A 15008-nucleotide genomic window follows, 5' to 3' on the forward strand; every position below is an offset into this window, starting at 1 on the left:
GAGTGGGCAGAGCTGTTAGTTCAAGGCAAGCCCAAAACCAAGTTGTAAAAAAAGCTTTAAATTTAAAAAGTTACATGCAGCAGCTTACTGTAGGGCAGTCACTATGTTAATTTGGTTTTACAATAGAAAATAGAATTATTTTCATCTTTGAACCATTTTATCTTAGGCAAAGAAAAGGGAGATCACAGACCCACAAAAAGAGTCTTCAGGGACGTCTGTTTTTTCTCCCTTCTTGCCAAAGAGAAGGGGACAGTAACCTGGGGAATACCCATGACCCAATGCCAGAACTTCACATGTCAGCTCCTTACTTATTGCAGTTGGAATTCAATCCCTATTATTCATGAACACACAAGCAAACTCTTCATTGCAGGAATTAATGAGCAGATTAAAGACTTTTTAATAGACATGTACCTTGAAATTACACCCAAAATCTCCAAAGGGAATTTACAGGAAAGCCTCGTGCTGAAAGGTGAGACAGCACTGACACCTCAGACCTCTTCAGCAAATCATGAGGATGGAGAACAAATCTGAGCCACTACAGAATCCCAGAATGGTCTGGGTTGGAAGGCACCTTAAAGCTCATCTCATACCAAACCCCTGCCATGGGCAGGGACACCTTCTACTGGACAACAGCAGTCAAAGCCCCAGATTTACCTGGCACATCCCAGGTGTTGTTCATCAATCTGCAGGCAGCTCCTGTGAGCTCTGCAAACCCAGTTCTTCAGGCACAAAACCATCTCAGATTGCTGCATGTACCTTTACACCTCCACTATTTACATTTTTAGATGAGTGAATGTTCTCTAAGCATCAGAGGCTGGAAACCAGGGGGTGCTTCAGCCAAATCCCTCCCAGCCCCAGACAGAGCTTTCCTTGTTGCTCCTGCTGACACGGCTGCAGATGTGCCAAGGCTTTATTTTATCCTGTGACTTCCTTCCAGGATGTCTCTCTCAGCCTCCATTTCCTCCATGTCCTTTCTCTTCCCCTTTGTCCTGGCACCTTCCCCCACGCTCTCACCCTCCTGGAGCTGTGGTGCTGCATTGAAACCCAAGCTGCTGCTGCTGGCACCGCTCGCCCTCAGCTGTTTGGCCACAGTGCAGTTCCTGATGCTAAATTATTGCTTGTTTGGAAGCCGATCCCTCCCGGAAGAGCCGGGCAAAGCAAGGCCAGCAGCAGCCAACACTCAGGAAATCCTGCCCGTGCCCAGGTGAGGAGAGGTAGAGGAGGAGGATGCCCAAGACAAGGATGCTGCCTGCAGAAAGCACAGCTGGGTCTGAGGTGATTTAAGCAGCACATGAGCAAACTCTTGCTCAAAACAGAGTAAGGGTCAAATACTCAAACCCTCAAGTGCCTTCTTCACAGCCAGTGGCTTGGACAGGCTGGGAGAGCTGGGGGTGTTCAACCTGGAGAAGAGAAGGCTCCAGAGAGACCTCAGAGCCCCTTCCAGAGGGGCTTCAAGAGGGACTTGGAACAAGGGCCCGGAACAGCACAGGACACGGGCAATGGCTTCCCACTGCCACAGGGCAGGGTTAAAGGGAACACTGGGAAGGAATTCCTCCCTGTGAGGGTGGGGAGGCCCTGGCACAGGGTGCCCAGATCCCTGGAAGTGTCCACTGCCAGGTTGGACATGGGGACTTGAAGCACCCTGGGAGAGTGGAAAGTGCCCCTGTCCATGGCAGGGGGTAGCAGTGAGATGAGCTTTAAGGTCCCTTCCCACCAAAACCATTCTGTGATTCTATGAAATCCTGATGTGTGACCAGGGGCAGCACATTGCTTGGGAATTCAGTATAAATGAGCTGTATATGCTGACGTGCAGAGAGTCAGTCGGAATCCCAAATATTTGCTACACACACTCATCCATCCATTGTACCTGAAATCCCAACCATTTGCTGGACAAAATCTTTTTCACCTGGGGGTGATGCTGGAATTCTCCTGGCAGGAAGATGAGAAGCAGCCAGGACAGAACAAAGCAGAGCCAGTTCTTTCAAAGGAAGTTTTGAAAAACAAGGAAAGCGAGGCTTTGGGCTCACCTGTGCCTCTGGAGGGCCTCCTTCATCTCTGATCAGCAGCAGGTAGCTCTGTCCATCAACCACTATCTCCTTCTTGAATCTCCCACCTGCCACACAAAGCAGCTCGTTACAGAGAGCAAAGGTGCAAAACACACAACAGAAAAAGGCTTCGCTTGTGGAAAAAAAGGTCTTTTCAAATTAACCAACAACTGGAATGTTACTGAAGTTTATATGCACATACATGGCAATTACTTAAAGTTAAGGCATGTACTTGCCTTATATATATATATATTTTATATATATATATATATAAAGAATAAGGATAATGTGGGGGAAAGGCAGCAATTGCATTACAACCCATGTTGGGTGTCCTTGAGTGGATACATACAGTTAAAACCCTGTATGTGTCACCTTTGTTATTAATATTTGTGAGAGAAGTGTCTCTAAGAAAAGCAAAGTGCACACAAACAGCGTCGTGTCTCGTCACCAAAACCAGTTTCTTGTGTCATCCAGCATTTCCTCAAGGGAAGCCCAGTTCTCAGAGCACACGTGGGATGTTATGGCAATGAGAGCTCTACACTCACACACCACAGTTAGGGGAAGGTACCACACACATGTTAGACAAAAAAGCTACAATGGTGTTACCTCCGGAGAGATGTGCTAACCTAGCAGAGAGCTCTGCGCTGCTGGCTCGGGATGAATCCCACACCTGCTTTGGACATCTGGATAAAGAGAGTGCAGCCACAGCCTCCAACCCCATCCTAGTCCTGATCCTGTATTTCCAGGGAATGCAGAACAAGGGGTGCCTGGGACCACCAAGGAGGCTCCAACCCCAGCAGCTGGAGCAGCTGCTCTGCCACCTCCTGTCCCCTGGCTCACAGGGACTCAGCCACCACCCCAGGGCAGGGCTGGGATTGCTTCTTTTGGGGCTAAAACCATATTTTGGGCACTCTGCTGCCTCTCTCAAAAATGACAAATCCCATTTAGGGCTTCTGGTGTGATGGAGCCTAAGCCAGGATTAGCAAGCTTGGCCTAAGCACTGGGGAGGCATTTAGGCTCCTCTCCTGGATCAAACCCACACTCTTATCTCCCCACCTAAGCCCCAAAGCCCCCAAGGCCTCCAGCTTAGCATCATCCATCCTCACAGCTGAGCTTACCATGCTGAGATAAAACACATCCATTAACACACCCCAAACTTCTCTCTTCTTCCTATTTTTAAAAACTGGAATTAGTTCTGATTTAAACCCTATTTCCCAGCTTCAAAACGTGTCATTCTACCAAAACCAGTGGTAGAGAGCCAACAGCTCTGCCTTACTCTCCAGACAAGCTCCCTAAGCAAGTAAGTCAGGACTCCCAGGCTAATGCTGATCCTCAAAACACAACAATCTGCACAAAAATTGCTGCCTTGGGGGAACCCCACACTGGATTACACCCACCATTCCCCGCCAGCCCAACCACAACAGCAGCTTTCAAACCAAGATTACTCCACAGCTCAGCTCCGTGCAACATTTAAGTGTGTTTAAACACATTTTGTGTTTCATAAAAGATGTAAGAACAGGAGGTTTTGTGGGTTTGTGCTGGGGTTTTTTGTTTGGGTTTTTAAAAATCTTTTCTTTATAAATTTATCCTGTTAGCAGTATTAAACATGCAACAATTAAGACTATCACATTTCTGGTTGTTTAATGGCACAGAAGGAGCAGAGGAGCCACGTATGGATTTTCATTAACTTGCTCACAAAGCGGATTTCAATCCTGCCTTCGCAGATCAAGTGGCAGATAAACACCTATCATTACTGAACCTGAAAAGAACAATCCCAAACAAGAGTAAAACTTGTAAAGGAAACAGTCTCAGTCTCTCTTTCTATTAATCAGACCTTTATTTCTATATGCTGTCGATTAATTGCACACACTTGCCAATGAAGTGTTAACTATGATGAATTACTTAATATAGACCCCTCCAGAGAGGGCTTTTAAAGCTGTAAGTAACAATGGAAATACAGTATATGCCTGATCAGAGAGGGAAAGTTCTGCCTAATTGCCATTTCCTAGTTCCTTTTTTTTTTTTTTAAACACTACAAGTTCCCCCAGCTAATTCTAAAATACCACACACCAAATGCAGCATTTAGGAGCCAACTCATTATTCCCATGGTCAACAGGATGCCTTGCCAGTCTCACTGTACCTTCAGTCCTCAGAGGCACAAAGAAGGTACAGACAGGGTGGATTAAAAAGCTTAAGGAGAGAATTGAAAAATAAAAAAAAAATATTTGAGTGTACATACCCAGCTCACAAACGTGAGCCCTACGAGATTTACTCTTCATGATTTGACTGTTGAGAGCAGCACGGAAAAGGGTATTAAAATTAATAAATACAGTGCAAGTTAGCCAGCAGCTCTTTTCCTATGTGAATCCACACTAAATGATCACCTTGGGGACCTGCTCCTTGCCTTCCCCAAAAACACTGGGCGTGGAGCTCCGTGCAATTATTGTTATTTCCAGTATTAAATTCAGATCCTGACGTGCTGTCCCACTTCACCGAGAGCTGTCACCCTGCTGCAGCCAACAGCCACAGTCAGCTCAAATCTGCTCAAGTGCCTTCTTCTCCCTTAAAAGCAGGATGTGCTCATTAGCTGGAATAGGCACATCCTCAGAATCCTTGATTTTTGTTTGGGTTTAAGTGTTTCATGACAAACAGTTTGAATTTAACACCCCTCCAACCAAACTGTTTCATAGAATGCCCTGCATTTTCAAGCTGTACTAAATATTTCAAAACAAATCTGAAGGCTCAGAAATGGAACAGCAAACTCACGCTCATCCCTCGAGTAAGAATTATTTTATGCAAATCTCAGCTCACAGCAGGATTCATCCCTAATAACTTGTGCTTCGACACCATTAAGGAGCCCTTATCATGACCACACCACAAAATTAGGTGCTGCACAGGACAGAGACTAAGAAAACCTACCTCAAGATCAAGAATTTACACAAACAACAGCATAAACAGTGAGAAAAGAAAGAGCAAGGCTGTACCCTGCAGGTATCTGTGGTTGTAGGATTAAGGCAAACAATGAACTGCTTCTGCCTTTGGTTTGATGGGCCTTGATGAGACCCACGAGCAGCGTGGGCAGCGGTTTTGGGGTGGCTCAGCTGGGACAGCACCATGTTCATTATTTTTAAAAAAATACATCTAGGAGTTTGTAAAGCACCACAGGCAAAGAGGAATTACAGAGATCAGCCAGTTCAAATATTGGACTACAGCAACCCACGAGGAGGCCACTAAACATCTGCGTATGTGACGGAGCCAGGAATTACTGTCTAAACCAACGGCACTGAGAACAAAGAAATGACCTTCATATTATGAAGAACGAGCTCAAAACCCACAGCGCCACTCCCAGGGGAGGTGGCTGGCTTTGCTCTGGTCCCATCAGGATTATGACACACGCAGCTTTTTAATGAGGGAGCTCCTCAGCTCCCAGATGTACCTGCCAGGGGAGGCCACGGGGAGGGGACGACCGGTGGCCAAAGGATGGGGCACCACAGGCACTTCAAGGCAGTTATTCCCAGTTTTCCAGGGCTAGAACAGTATCCATTCACACAGGCTCATTGTCAGATGAGCACAGAATTTCTACAGGTGACAAACACTGCTCCCAGTGCCCAAACTCGTGAAGCAGCCCACAAACCACCCCCGCTCTCCCAGGTGCATCTGGCCACACTCCTGCTGGAAAATGCCCCACATAAATACAAGCTTTGATCAACATGAAGCTTTATAAAGCTAAATAAATTCTGTGCATCAGCAACTGACAACCCTGGCTGAAGACCCAGCAGAAACTGGAATAGGGGGGGATCAACCACAGCTTCCTGATCTCATTGTCATGCACGACACTCCGTAGGTGAGCGCGCGGAATCGGCGACGGCGCAGAAATTAGCCAGCAAAAAATGGAATTAATTTTAAACACTGCACACATTTGTAATCAGAGGGGCTCTCTGTTACAAAAGCTGGGAATTACATGGGGAATTCCGGGGATGAAGGCTTTAATCCAGGCTCTGACAGCCTGGCCACCCCCTCCTCTCGCCGTTCCAGCGCGTAATTGCTCACCGGAGCAGCCGCTGATTTTCCTGTGTATCCCCAGGCTCCACTGCGCTCACCAGGCTCTTTATTCAAGCAAATTGCCACGGGGATGAAGTTATTTATCCATATGAGAAGGATAAATTCAGGGGGCTGGCCGCACGACCAGCGCAGGCAGCAGCTGAACGTCTACCGTGGCAGGGCAAGACAGAAGGGGGACTGAGGCACTCTGAAGGCTGTATTTTATATTCCCGGTGACATGTGCATTTTGACAGCAGCAGCCAGTTGTCTCACACGTGCACATTCTCTCCCTTTTTTTTCCCCTCAGTGCCAAGAACCTGGCTGCTCTTCAGGGAAACACGTTCAAAAATTCTCTGTTCAAACAGATGGCCAAATAGTGGTCTTCTGGTTTGCTACTTGCGATTTTTATTTAAATAAACTAACTTTAAAATGTTTTTTGCGGCGTTTCCACAAAAGAAAAAATAAATTAAAAAAAGGGAAAAGGTTCTTCCCTCAGAGGGTTCTGGGGCACTGACCAGGCTCCCCAGGGAATGGTCATGACCTCCATCAAAACTCCACGAGTGTTTGGACAAAGATCTCAGGGATGCACAGGGTGGGATTGTTGGGGCATCTGTGATGGATCAATGAACCTTCCAGCTCAGGATATTCCACAATTTTGGATATTTCCTGAATATAATCACTGTGCTAAACAAAAATTCAGAAACCGTGAGCAGCTGAGCTGGGTCGAGGATCAAAGACCAAGGAACCGTCACTGCCACAGAGACTGAAGCTGCAAAAGGAGCCCTGGACCACCTTCCCAACTGACTACCTGGGTAAAACAAACCCCAAAAGCCAACAAAAGCAGCCTAGACAGCTTTTCAACCCCCACCATCTGCTTCTCTCAAACAGGTTTAGGATATAGTTGAGGAAATACGTGGCGAAGTTTCCTGGAAGTATCAAGCCATACTCAATTAAAGCAAGGTACCCCCACAAGCACCATGTATAAATGCAATACTACATGTTATAATCTGATCTTTACCTAAAAACTGGCAAGGAAGCACTAATATATGATTTTGCAACTCCGTGGAAAGAGGAGTTGGAATTTTAGTAGCAGCTGCAATGCCATTTAACAACTGAATTCTGAGATGCATTCACTGGTGAATTTGCAGTGCCTCTCCAGAAGGGCAGATGGAATGGGTTCCCAAAACCTGGCAGTGATTTGAAGGGAGATCAATGGAATTTGAGGTTTTTAAGTGTTTAGGAAAAAAGCGTACACTTCAAAAATATATAAAAAATTCCTCAAGCTGCATAGAATCTCCAGGGTTGGAGGGGATAGTGGGAAGAAACTGTGAGGGTGGGCAGGCCCTGGCACAGGGTGCCCAGAGAAGCTGGGGCTGCCCCTGGATCCCTGGAAGTGTCCAGGGCCAGGGTGGACAGGGCTTGGAGCAGCCTGGGATAGTGGAAGGTGTCTCTGCCCATGGCAGGGGTGGAATGGAATGAGCTTTAAGGTCCCTCCCAAGCCAAACTATGCTGGGATTCCATGATAAACAGGCTGAGCTAGATCCAATGTTTTATCTCAAGCAGAAGGAGAGGAAGGTGATTGATTAACCACCAAGATAAATGGGAACAAACCAGAGCTGGCCTCTGAGCAATTAAGTTTCCCTCATTACCCAGAGACAGGGCTCAGGAGCAGAGCAGTGCATGTTCTACTTTCACTGCAAAGCTCCCGACAGCCAGTGCAGACTGTGCTAAGCCAATTAGAGAGGGCAGTCTTAAAAAATCACTGCAATGTGAGTGCAGACAGAGAGGTAAAGCACACTCTGTCCCCATCAAATGACTCGTCTGAGAGAAGCAGCACGAAACCCATCCAAGTTTCTGCAGCAGTTTCAACTCTCCTGCACCCACTTTATTAATAACCTAGAAGATGGAAGTAACAGGCTATTTAGTTTCTAGATAATGAAGCAGGAGGGACTGCAATTATGGTAGAAAATTAGATTGTACTTCAACATGACCGTAACGAGTTCGAGAAATAGAGGGGAAAAATAAAAGCAGCATCGCGGGGACAAAAGTGGGGACAAACCAGCTGTGGGAAGATGGGGCAGGATGGCAAAAACCTCTGGCACAAGAGAGAAAAGCAACTGGGAATTCCTGCAGAGTGCAGAGAAGGGGACAGCTTGTCCTAGCCCATGTCACCATGGGCCCGTGCTGATCTGGATAGGGCATCCCATAGCAGGTAAGAACCAAAATCTGCCTACAAAACACCCAGTCAGAGAAATAAACATGTGAACCCTGGTTATTCAGGAGAACAGACTAGGAAGGGAGAAGAGGTGTGAGTTCTTACTAAGAAATAAACTGCTGACCCCATTTTAGGGCAAGGGAAATGCTTTTCCCATCTTTCCAGTTATTAATTATTATGGTCCCAGGTAAACAGGCAAGAATATCAAGTGGGAGCAGACATACAAAGTGCTCCACCCCAATTCCAGAGACAAACCTTGGGCTCAGACACCCCTCAGTCCAACATGAAGCAGGAACACATCTTTATCAGACACATCAATACACAACGATTGTGGCAACAAGCAAGTGAAAGCTGAACGTGTTCCATGTTCCCCTAGTTCAGAAGCATTTCTGGCAGATTAAAAGGGAGGAAAAACAACCCCCAGGAACCCAGGGGGAACCCCCTCCTCTGAAACTCACCCAGAGCCCTCACACCCACCCAACCTCCCCAATATCAGGAGCCTCCTGCAGCCACAAGATGACAAGGACCTACAATCCAGTCACTGCTCCCATTTCTACCAATAGCTCATTTTTCATCTTTTTTTTTTTTTTTAATTTCCTTGTCTTGGTTTATTTTACTGACAGCAGGTGCAGAGAGTTGCTTACACCTCACACCCACTAATTGTATATAGACAAGTCTAATTTTAAAAGCTTATTTTTATCAAAGCAGTTGGAGACAAAAAAAAAAAAACGCGGCGAGTCAGCTCCTTCAGGCAGGATGTGATATCACTTTAGCACACTCCTACCTTTTTCCACCACCAGTCTTTTCCAGTTTTAAACACTTACAGCCCAAAACACCACTTTCCAAACAAAGTTCCTTACAAAGTCAGCCCCATGATTTAAAATATCATCTTTTTTTTTTGCTGCAGCTCCTTCTAAGTTGGCTTCTCAGGCATTTCATCTTCCAGACAAACCCATCCCAGCTTTCAATCTAACACAAAATTCAACTGCTCAAAATTTCTGCTTGACCTCACAAGCTTTCAACATAATTGCAAAATCCTAATGTGCACTAACAAACCCTAAACAGCTCACAAAGATAGCCCAAAATATAAGCACTGATGCACATATCTCAGGCCTTTTCTTACTCCTCTTGCCTTTTCAAACACCCCTTTGCTTTTTATACCTAGCCAGCTTCTCTAATACTTGTCCTTTCATGGCAGTTTTACATCACAAATAGCAACCCTGAAGTTAAAACTGGACTTAGCAGTGATTACACCATAATTGCCCTTCCTAAAATGGGTACAAACATCTGGTGACAGCCTGCTGTGGCAGCAAATCAAGGTTGAGAATTCAAAATACTGTGAATATTTCTTTTTGATACAACTTCCCATAACAAAAGAAGATTCAATGAAGGGGGGAAAAAAAGGTTCACAATAAGAAATCAAATACAAGCTCAACAAGGAACATGTTCAAAGAAAAATATTAAACCTGGCTTTAAGATCAAGAGTGAATCAGTGGGCTGTGATTTAGAAATACATCCAGAAGGAGTATTTGAGAAATAAAGCAAAAGGCAGGTCCAGCAGGAGCCACTCCAAACTGGCTTCAACAGCAACAGAAAGCAGGGAGCACTGGAGACTCAAAGCCATGGAATCCCAGAGGAGTTTGGGCTGGAAAAGCCCTCTTACATCACCAGGTCTGACCCCACCCAGCACTGCCAGGGCCACCACTAACCCCTGTCCCCCAGTGCCACACACACAGGGGTTTTTTGAACACTTCCAGTGTTTCCACCACTGCCCTGAACAGCCTGGTTCCAATGCTTGACAACCCTTTTGGTGAAAAACTTTTCCTTAATATCCAACCTAAACCTCCCCTGGGCACAACTCGAGGCCATTTCCTCTTGTAGCATCACTCGCTATTTGGGAGAAGTCACTTTTATTCCTGTTAAGAGCCCAAAGTTGTAGCAGAAGTTATAAATCTGCTTTACAGATCTTCCCCGAGACACAGCCTTCAGAGGAGCCCGTTATGAGAAGGACACAAATGCTACAGACATCATTTCCCAAAAATCTCTGGCCATTCAAGGTGCAAGGTGTTAAAGAGAACACCTTAAAGACCCTCGGGGAACACAACCTAAAAGGGAAGCTTTTCTGGCAATCTGCTTCCTCAGCACCTCCCAAAGAGCAAATACTCGAGTTTTTCCTTTAATTAACCGAGCTCCTTATTTGTGTGACACTTTAAGCAGTCCCCAGCTGGAACAGAGAGTTTTTCAAAGGGCTCTCTAACCCACACAGGAGAGGGAAGGGCTCCAGAGGGGAGAGGGCAGAATGCATAAACACCCTCTTTTATGCTGAGCCTGAAAGGCTCCAAAAGCCCAAGAGAACCCTCTGCAGCAGTGCATTAAAGGGATCAAAAAAGAGACAAGTGTTGTTTTATATCTGGGTGTCAGCGTGAAATGCCAAATAAAAATAATCACTCGGTACTATTCCAGCAAAAAGACAGACAAAGAACTGGAAAGAGGTAGTTCTGAAACACATGTCCCAAGTCATCGCTGTCTTCTGAACACGAGACAGAGTCTGCCTGTGGGTTGACAGGCCAAAAAAAAACCTTCATCTGCCCCAAAGTGCTGAGGGGGCTTGTGAAAACTGCACCAAGGATTTGAAACCAACACAGAAAATTTCAGCTTCCTCTGAAATTCTCTTTTGCAGCCCAAGAACCACAAAATGCGACTTTAAGGTTAACGTGGCTTTTTTAAACTCATGTTGGGATTCTTGCAAAGCCTCCCTGTGTAAGCTCTGTGTACATTTTTACATGTATGATGGTGATTTTCTGGAATTCCAAAAAATCCTCAACAAAAAGGCATGAATGATTCCGAGGAAAGCTCCAAGTACATCCTCACAGGACACATTTCTCTGCTCTTCATTTACATTTCAGCCAGCTGCTCACCGAGAACAGAGCTCCCAGATTAGTCTGGGACACATCCTCCCTTTATTCATCAAAGATCAAATTTGGGTGCTTAGTAAATATGGCCTTCCTAGGTATTTGAAAAATATTAACTAGATAAAAATAGCAAGTGGCTTCTGTAAAGAGACTGGCAGCCCCAGGCACCTGACTGGTCACAGCAGGCAGAATTGCAGGAATCATGTGGAGAAGGGGACAAGAATCCCAGTGCTGCAGAGGGGATAAATTGTCCAGTTCTGCTGCAGCTCCCATGTTCTGTTCAAGCCAAAACAAACTCCCCAAGGTGGAATCGCCCAGCACAACCAGATGCCGGCAAAGAAGGATCCCGGGGTGGTCTGAGTTGGAAGGGCCTTTAAAGCCCATCTCATTCCACCTGGGCCATGGGCAGGGACACCTTCCACTGTCCCAGGCTGCTCCAAGCCTGGCCTTGAACCCTTCCAGGGATGGGGCAGTGGTTTTTTTTTCCCCTTTTTTATCCCTTTGCTTTTTTTTCCCCCAGGTGAAGCCAGTCCACACTCTTGGATCCAGCCCAGGATCAGACCTGAATGAAGACACCTGGAAGGTCATCCCAGTTAATAGATTATGCCTGAACTTTTGCATAGATATTGTGTAAGGGTCTGTGACCAGGAGAAAATCTCTTAAGAGGATGTGAACAACAGCAGCTGAAATTTCAAAGCACTCTTCCTCAATCCTCCTTGCATAATTACCCTTTGCTGAGGAAGCACCAGCCAGGAATAGTTACTTGAGATAAACTGAAAAACATGGACACCCGTCCCTCAAGATGTAATTTCTACACAGAATCAGAATCCTTTAGGTTAGAAAAAGCTTGAAGATCACCAATGCATGCTTCTGCTACAGGCTGGCAACCTATTTTCATGATACTTTCATGACATGCTTCGAAGGGAAGGCTGAGGGTGACACTTCATTTAGTATTTTAATATTAAACAAGACCATTCCTGCCATTCAAGTGATACCCTGCCCACTGTGGTACTGAAAAAAGTTCTGTGGTGAAGGCTGCAGCAGTATAAAAGTATTCTTAGGTCAAATTTGGAAAGACAGTAAATGATCACAGCTTTCTGAAAAAACAAATTAAAGGCTTTATTCTGTATCTTTTACTGGGGGAAAATTCCATTTTTATTGTAAGTTCCTCCACAAAGAGAGATGAAATCTCCACTGACAGCAACGGCTACTTGCTGCCTGAAGTCAGGAGGGTGGATGGCTTTTATGCTTTTTAAAACACTAAAAATAATTACCCCACATGAAATGAATTAAGAACTCTTAAATATATCCCAGACTACGTAGAGGAAAAAAACCTCCTTTTTGTCATCCCAGCAGAAACACCCTGGACCACAGTTTGTCTTTTTTTTGTTTGTTTTATTAGAGTCACTGGAAAACAAAGTACTGAAATAATCATGACATGCCTTAAAGTATTCACAGACATGCCAGAGATGTGGAAAAGCCTTTAAGTCATGTTTCACACCTCTGTGGCTTTTTTGGAAACGAAACCCAAACAAGTAACAGAATCCTCCTGCCACTCACTACTCCTGTAAACTTCAGTTCACCTTGGTCTGCAAAGAATTCAGTCTCAAATTCCACAAACACCACACATTTCACTTGGCTCCTACAGGCAGAATTAAATACTAGATGGGGGGAAATAAAGCCACAACATTTCCCACACCTTACTTGTTGTTCCAGCAGGCAAAGCACCCAGCAGTAGTGGTCTTCCTTCCAATTGCTTAGAAGGCTCTTAGAAGACCACAAATCCCTAGAATTCCTTATCTCCCATCATTTCTGTGAAAAAAACACGTTTATTCTCTTGTGAAAATTTTAAAAGTTTAATAAAGGATAATAGGAGATAAGGGTTGTAAAGGTTATTACAGCTAAGACCACACTGTTATCTTTGGGGATGGTCTTTAGATGTTTTTTCTTTTCTATCAGCTTGTTGTATATTCCTAGACTCTTATGCATAATAAACTTTTCTTCAAATTAGTTTACCTGTTCTAAGAACTGTTTAGTAGATCTTCTTTTTGGTGCTATTTCTTTAGAGTATGTGTATTCTTTGGTTATGGTTTTAGTCTGTTCTTATCACCTCCAGTTTTTGGGCTTTGGTCTACAGACAGCGAGTGTTGACAGTTGGCATAACTGCAGTAGGTGTCTTCCTTATTAGGTAAGACACCTAAGATTACCTTCTCTAAGTAGGTATTTCAACACAAGCACACTTATATCAGCTATTTCACTATTATGTCTAAGCTTAATTGACAACAGAAATAAAAACTCTATCTTTGTTACAAAGTTGCTTTAATATCACACATATAAAATCCATTTTAATATTTGCAAAAAGCCAATATAGATACATTTGAATATGTATCTATAACAATTTCCTTCTTGTATCCTCACAGAAAAAAAACTGAAAGTCCCAGAGTACTGAAATTCCCCACTTACAAGGTAACACATTGCTGCTTTTCTTACACCTGATTTAAAATGTGTCACTCAGCAGCACAGCTGAGTGTATGTTAAATATGCAAAGGAGGAGTCTCAAAGCCATTTTTCTTCCTAATAAAAACTTATTCTTTAAGAAAATGAAGGTTTGCAAGTTGCAAACACATGAAGGACTGAAAAGTTCTGAGCAGAAATAAAAACTGGGGCAGGCAGTGAGAGAAAACTCCACTGCCAAGTGTGGAGTTCCTCCTCCTGGTGGGGAGGTGGTGATGGGCAGCAAGAGAAATCTCTCACTTGGAGGGCTGAAGGAAACTTGAAGCCATCTTAACATAGCTAAAATTCATTTAGTGGAGTGCTGAAGCCCTCAAGGCCTACAGGAGATGTGGCACTTGTCTGATGCAGGGCAGGTTTCCTGGTAATTGCAGCAATTTAGAAGGCAGAGGCGAGCAGAAATTGCAGTCCCTGGCCCTAATCACCACTTTCACGTGAAGCAAATATCCATCACTTCACCCATTAGGCACTGATTTTATGATGCCTGTTAAATTTAGCTGTTAGGAAGCCATTCCAAGCCAGTAAACTCGGGTTTTCCTTAACTGATCAAGCAGCTGACACCTTCACATCCGACATACATCCTCCTCTTTACCCAATTTAACAATCTGACACATTTATAGTCCCTCAGAAAAGGAGAGAGGGGAGGATCCACAAGGGCCTCCAACATGAAGGATTACACTTTTCTAGGGACTTGTCTGAAGGACCTAAAAGTGCTCAAGACCAGGTTGGAGGGGGCTTGGAGCAACCTGGGACAGTGGAAAGTGTCCCTGCCTGTGGCAGGAGGTGGAACAGGGTGAGCTTTAGAGGCCCTGCTAACCCAAACCACTCTGTGGCTCCGTGATTCTCTGACAGACAAGTAAAACACTACCAAATCACCACTGCAGATGTTTACTGAGGGTAATTTCTATGGGTAGAATTTCCTTTAATGCTGACTTGATTGGAAACCTTGACCTGATCCCTCACAAGGCGAATCAGAGCTCTTAATTATTCCAGTTTTCCTCCTGTTAATGAAATGCAACAGAGTCATTAGTGAGGCTTGTCAGCCACACTTATGTGCAGAGAAATGATTTGACACTGCTTTTGTCATCTAATCCTTTCAGGAAAAACAGTCACAACGTCACTCCAGCACTGTAAATAAAAATCCTTCAAGACAAAGAGGACAGATGGCAACACTCCCAAGGAATATCACCTAAAATATTCATCCTTCAGGAGGAGAGGAGGGTTAGCCCTGTCAACAGCCAGTAGATCTGAATCTTCCAAGGGAAAAAAACCCCAAAACCAAAA

At 44.7% G+C, this 15008-nt stretch overlaps 1 protein-coding gene across 11 annotated transcripts in view; it reads right to left on the reverse strand.

Moving 5' to 3' along the window:
• The window catches only part of AGAP1 (ArfGAP with GTPase domain, ankyrin repeat and PH domain 1), a 309011-nt gene that overhangs the window by 191430 nt on the left and 102573 nt on the right, over positions 1 to 15008 (reverse strand). For all 11 annotated transcript variants that reach the window (XM_068196696.1, XM_068196693.1, XM_068196694.1 and 8 more), the window contains one exon: positions 2028 to 2113. In XM_068196696.1, the coding sequence (XP_068052797.1) occupies positions 2028 to 2113 (86 nt within the window). The remainder of the gene's footprint in view (positions 1 to 2027; positions 2114 to 15008) is intronic.

Source organism: Anomalospiza imberbis, chromosome 7 (genome assembly GCF_031753505.1).
Source record: "Anomalospiza imberbis isolate Cuckoo-Finch-1a 21T00152 chromosome 7, ASM3175350v1, whole genome shotgun sequence".
In the NCBI taxonomy this organism is placed as follows: domain Eukaryota; kingdom Metazoa; phylum Chordata; class Aves; order Passeriformes; family Viduidae; genus Anomalospiza; species Anomalospiza imberbis.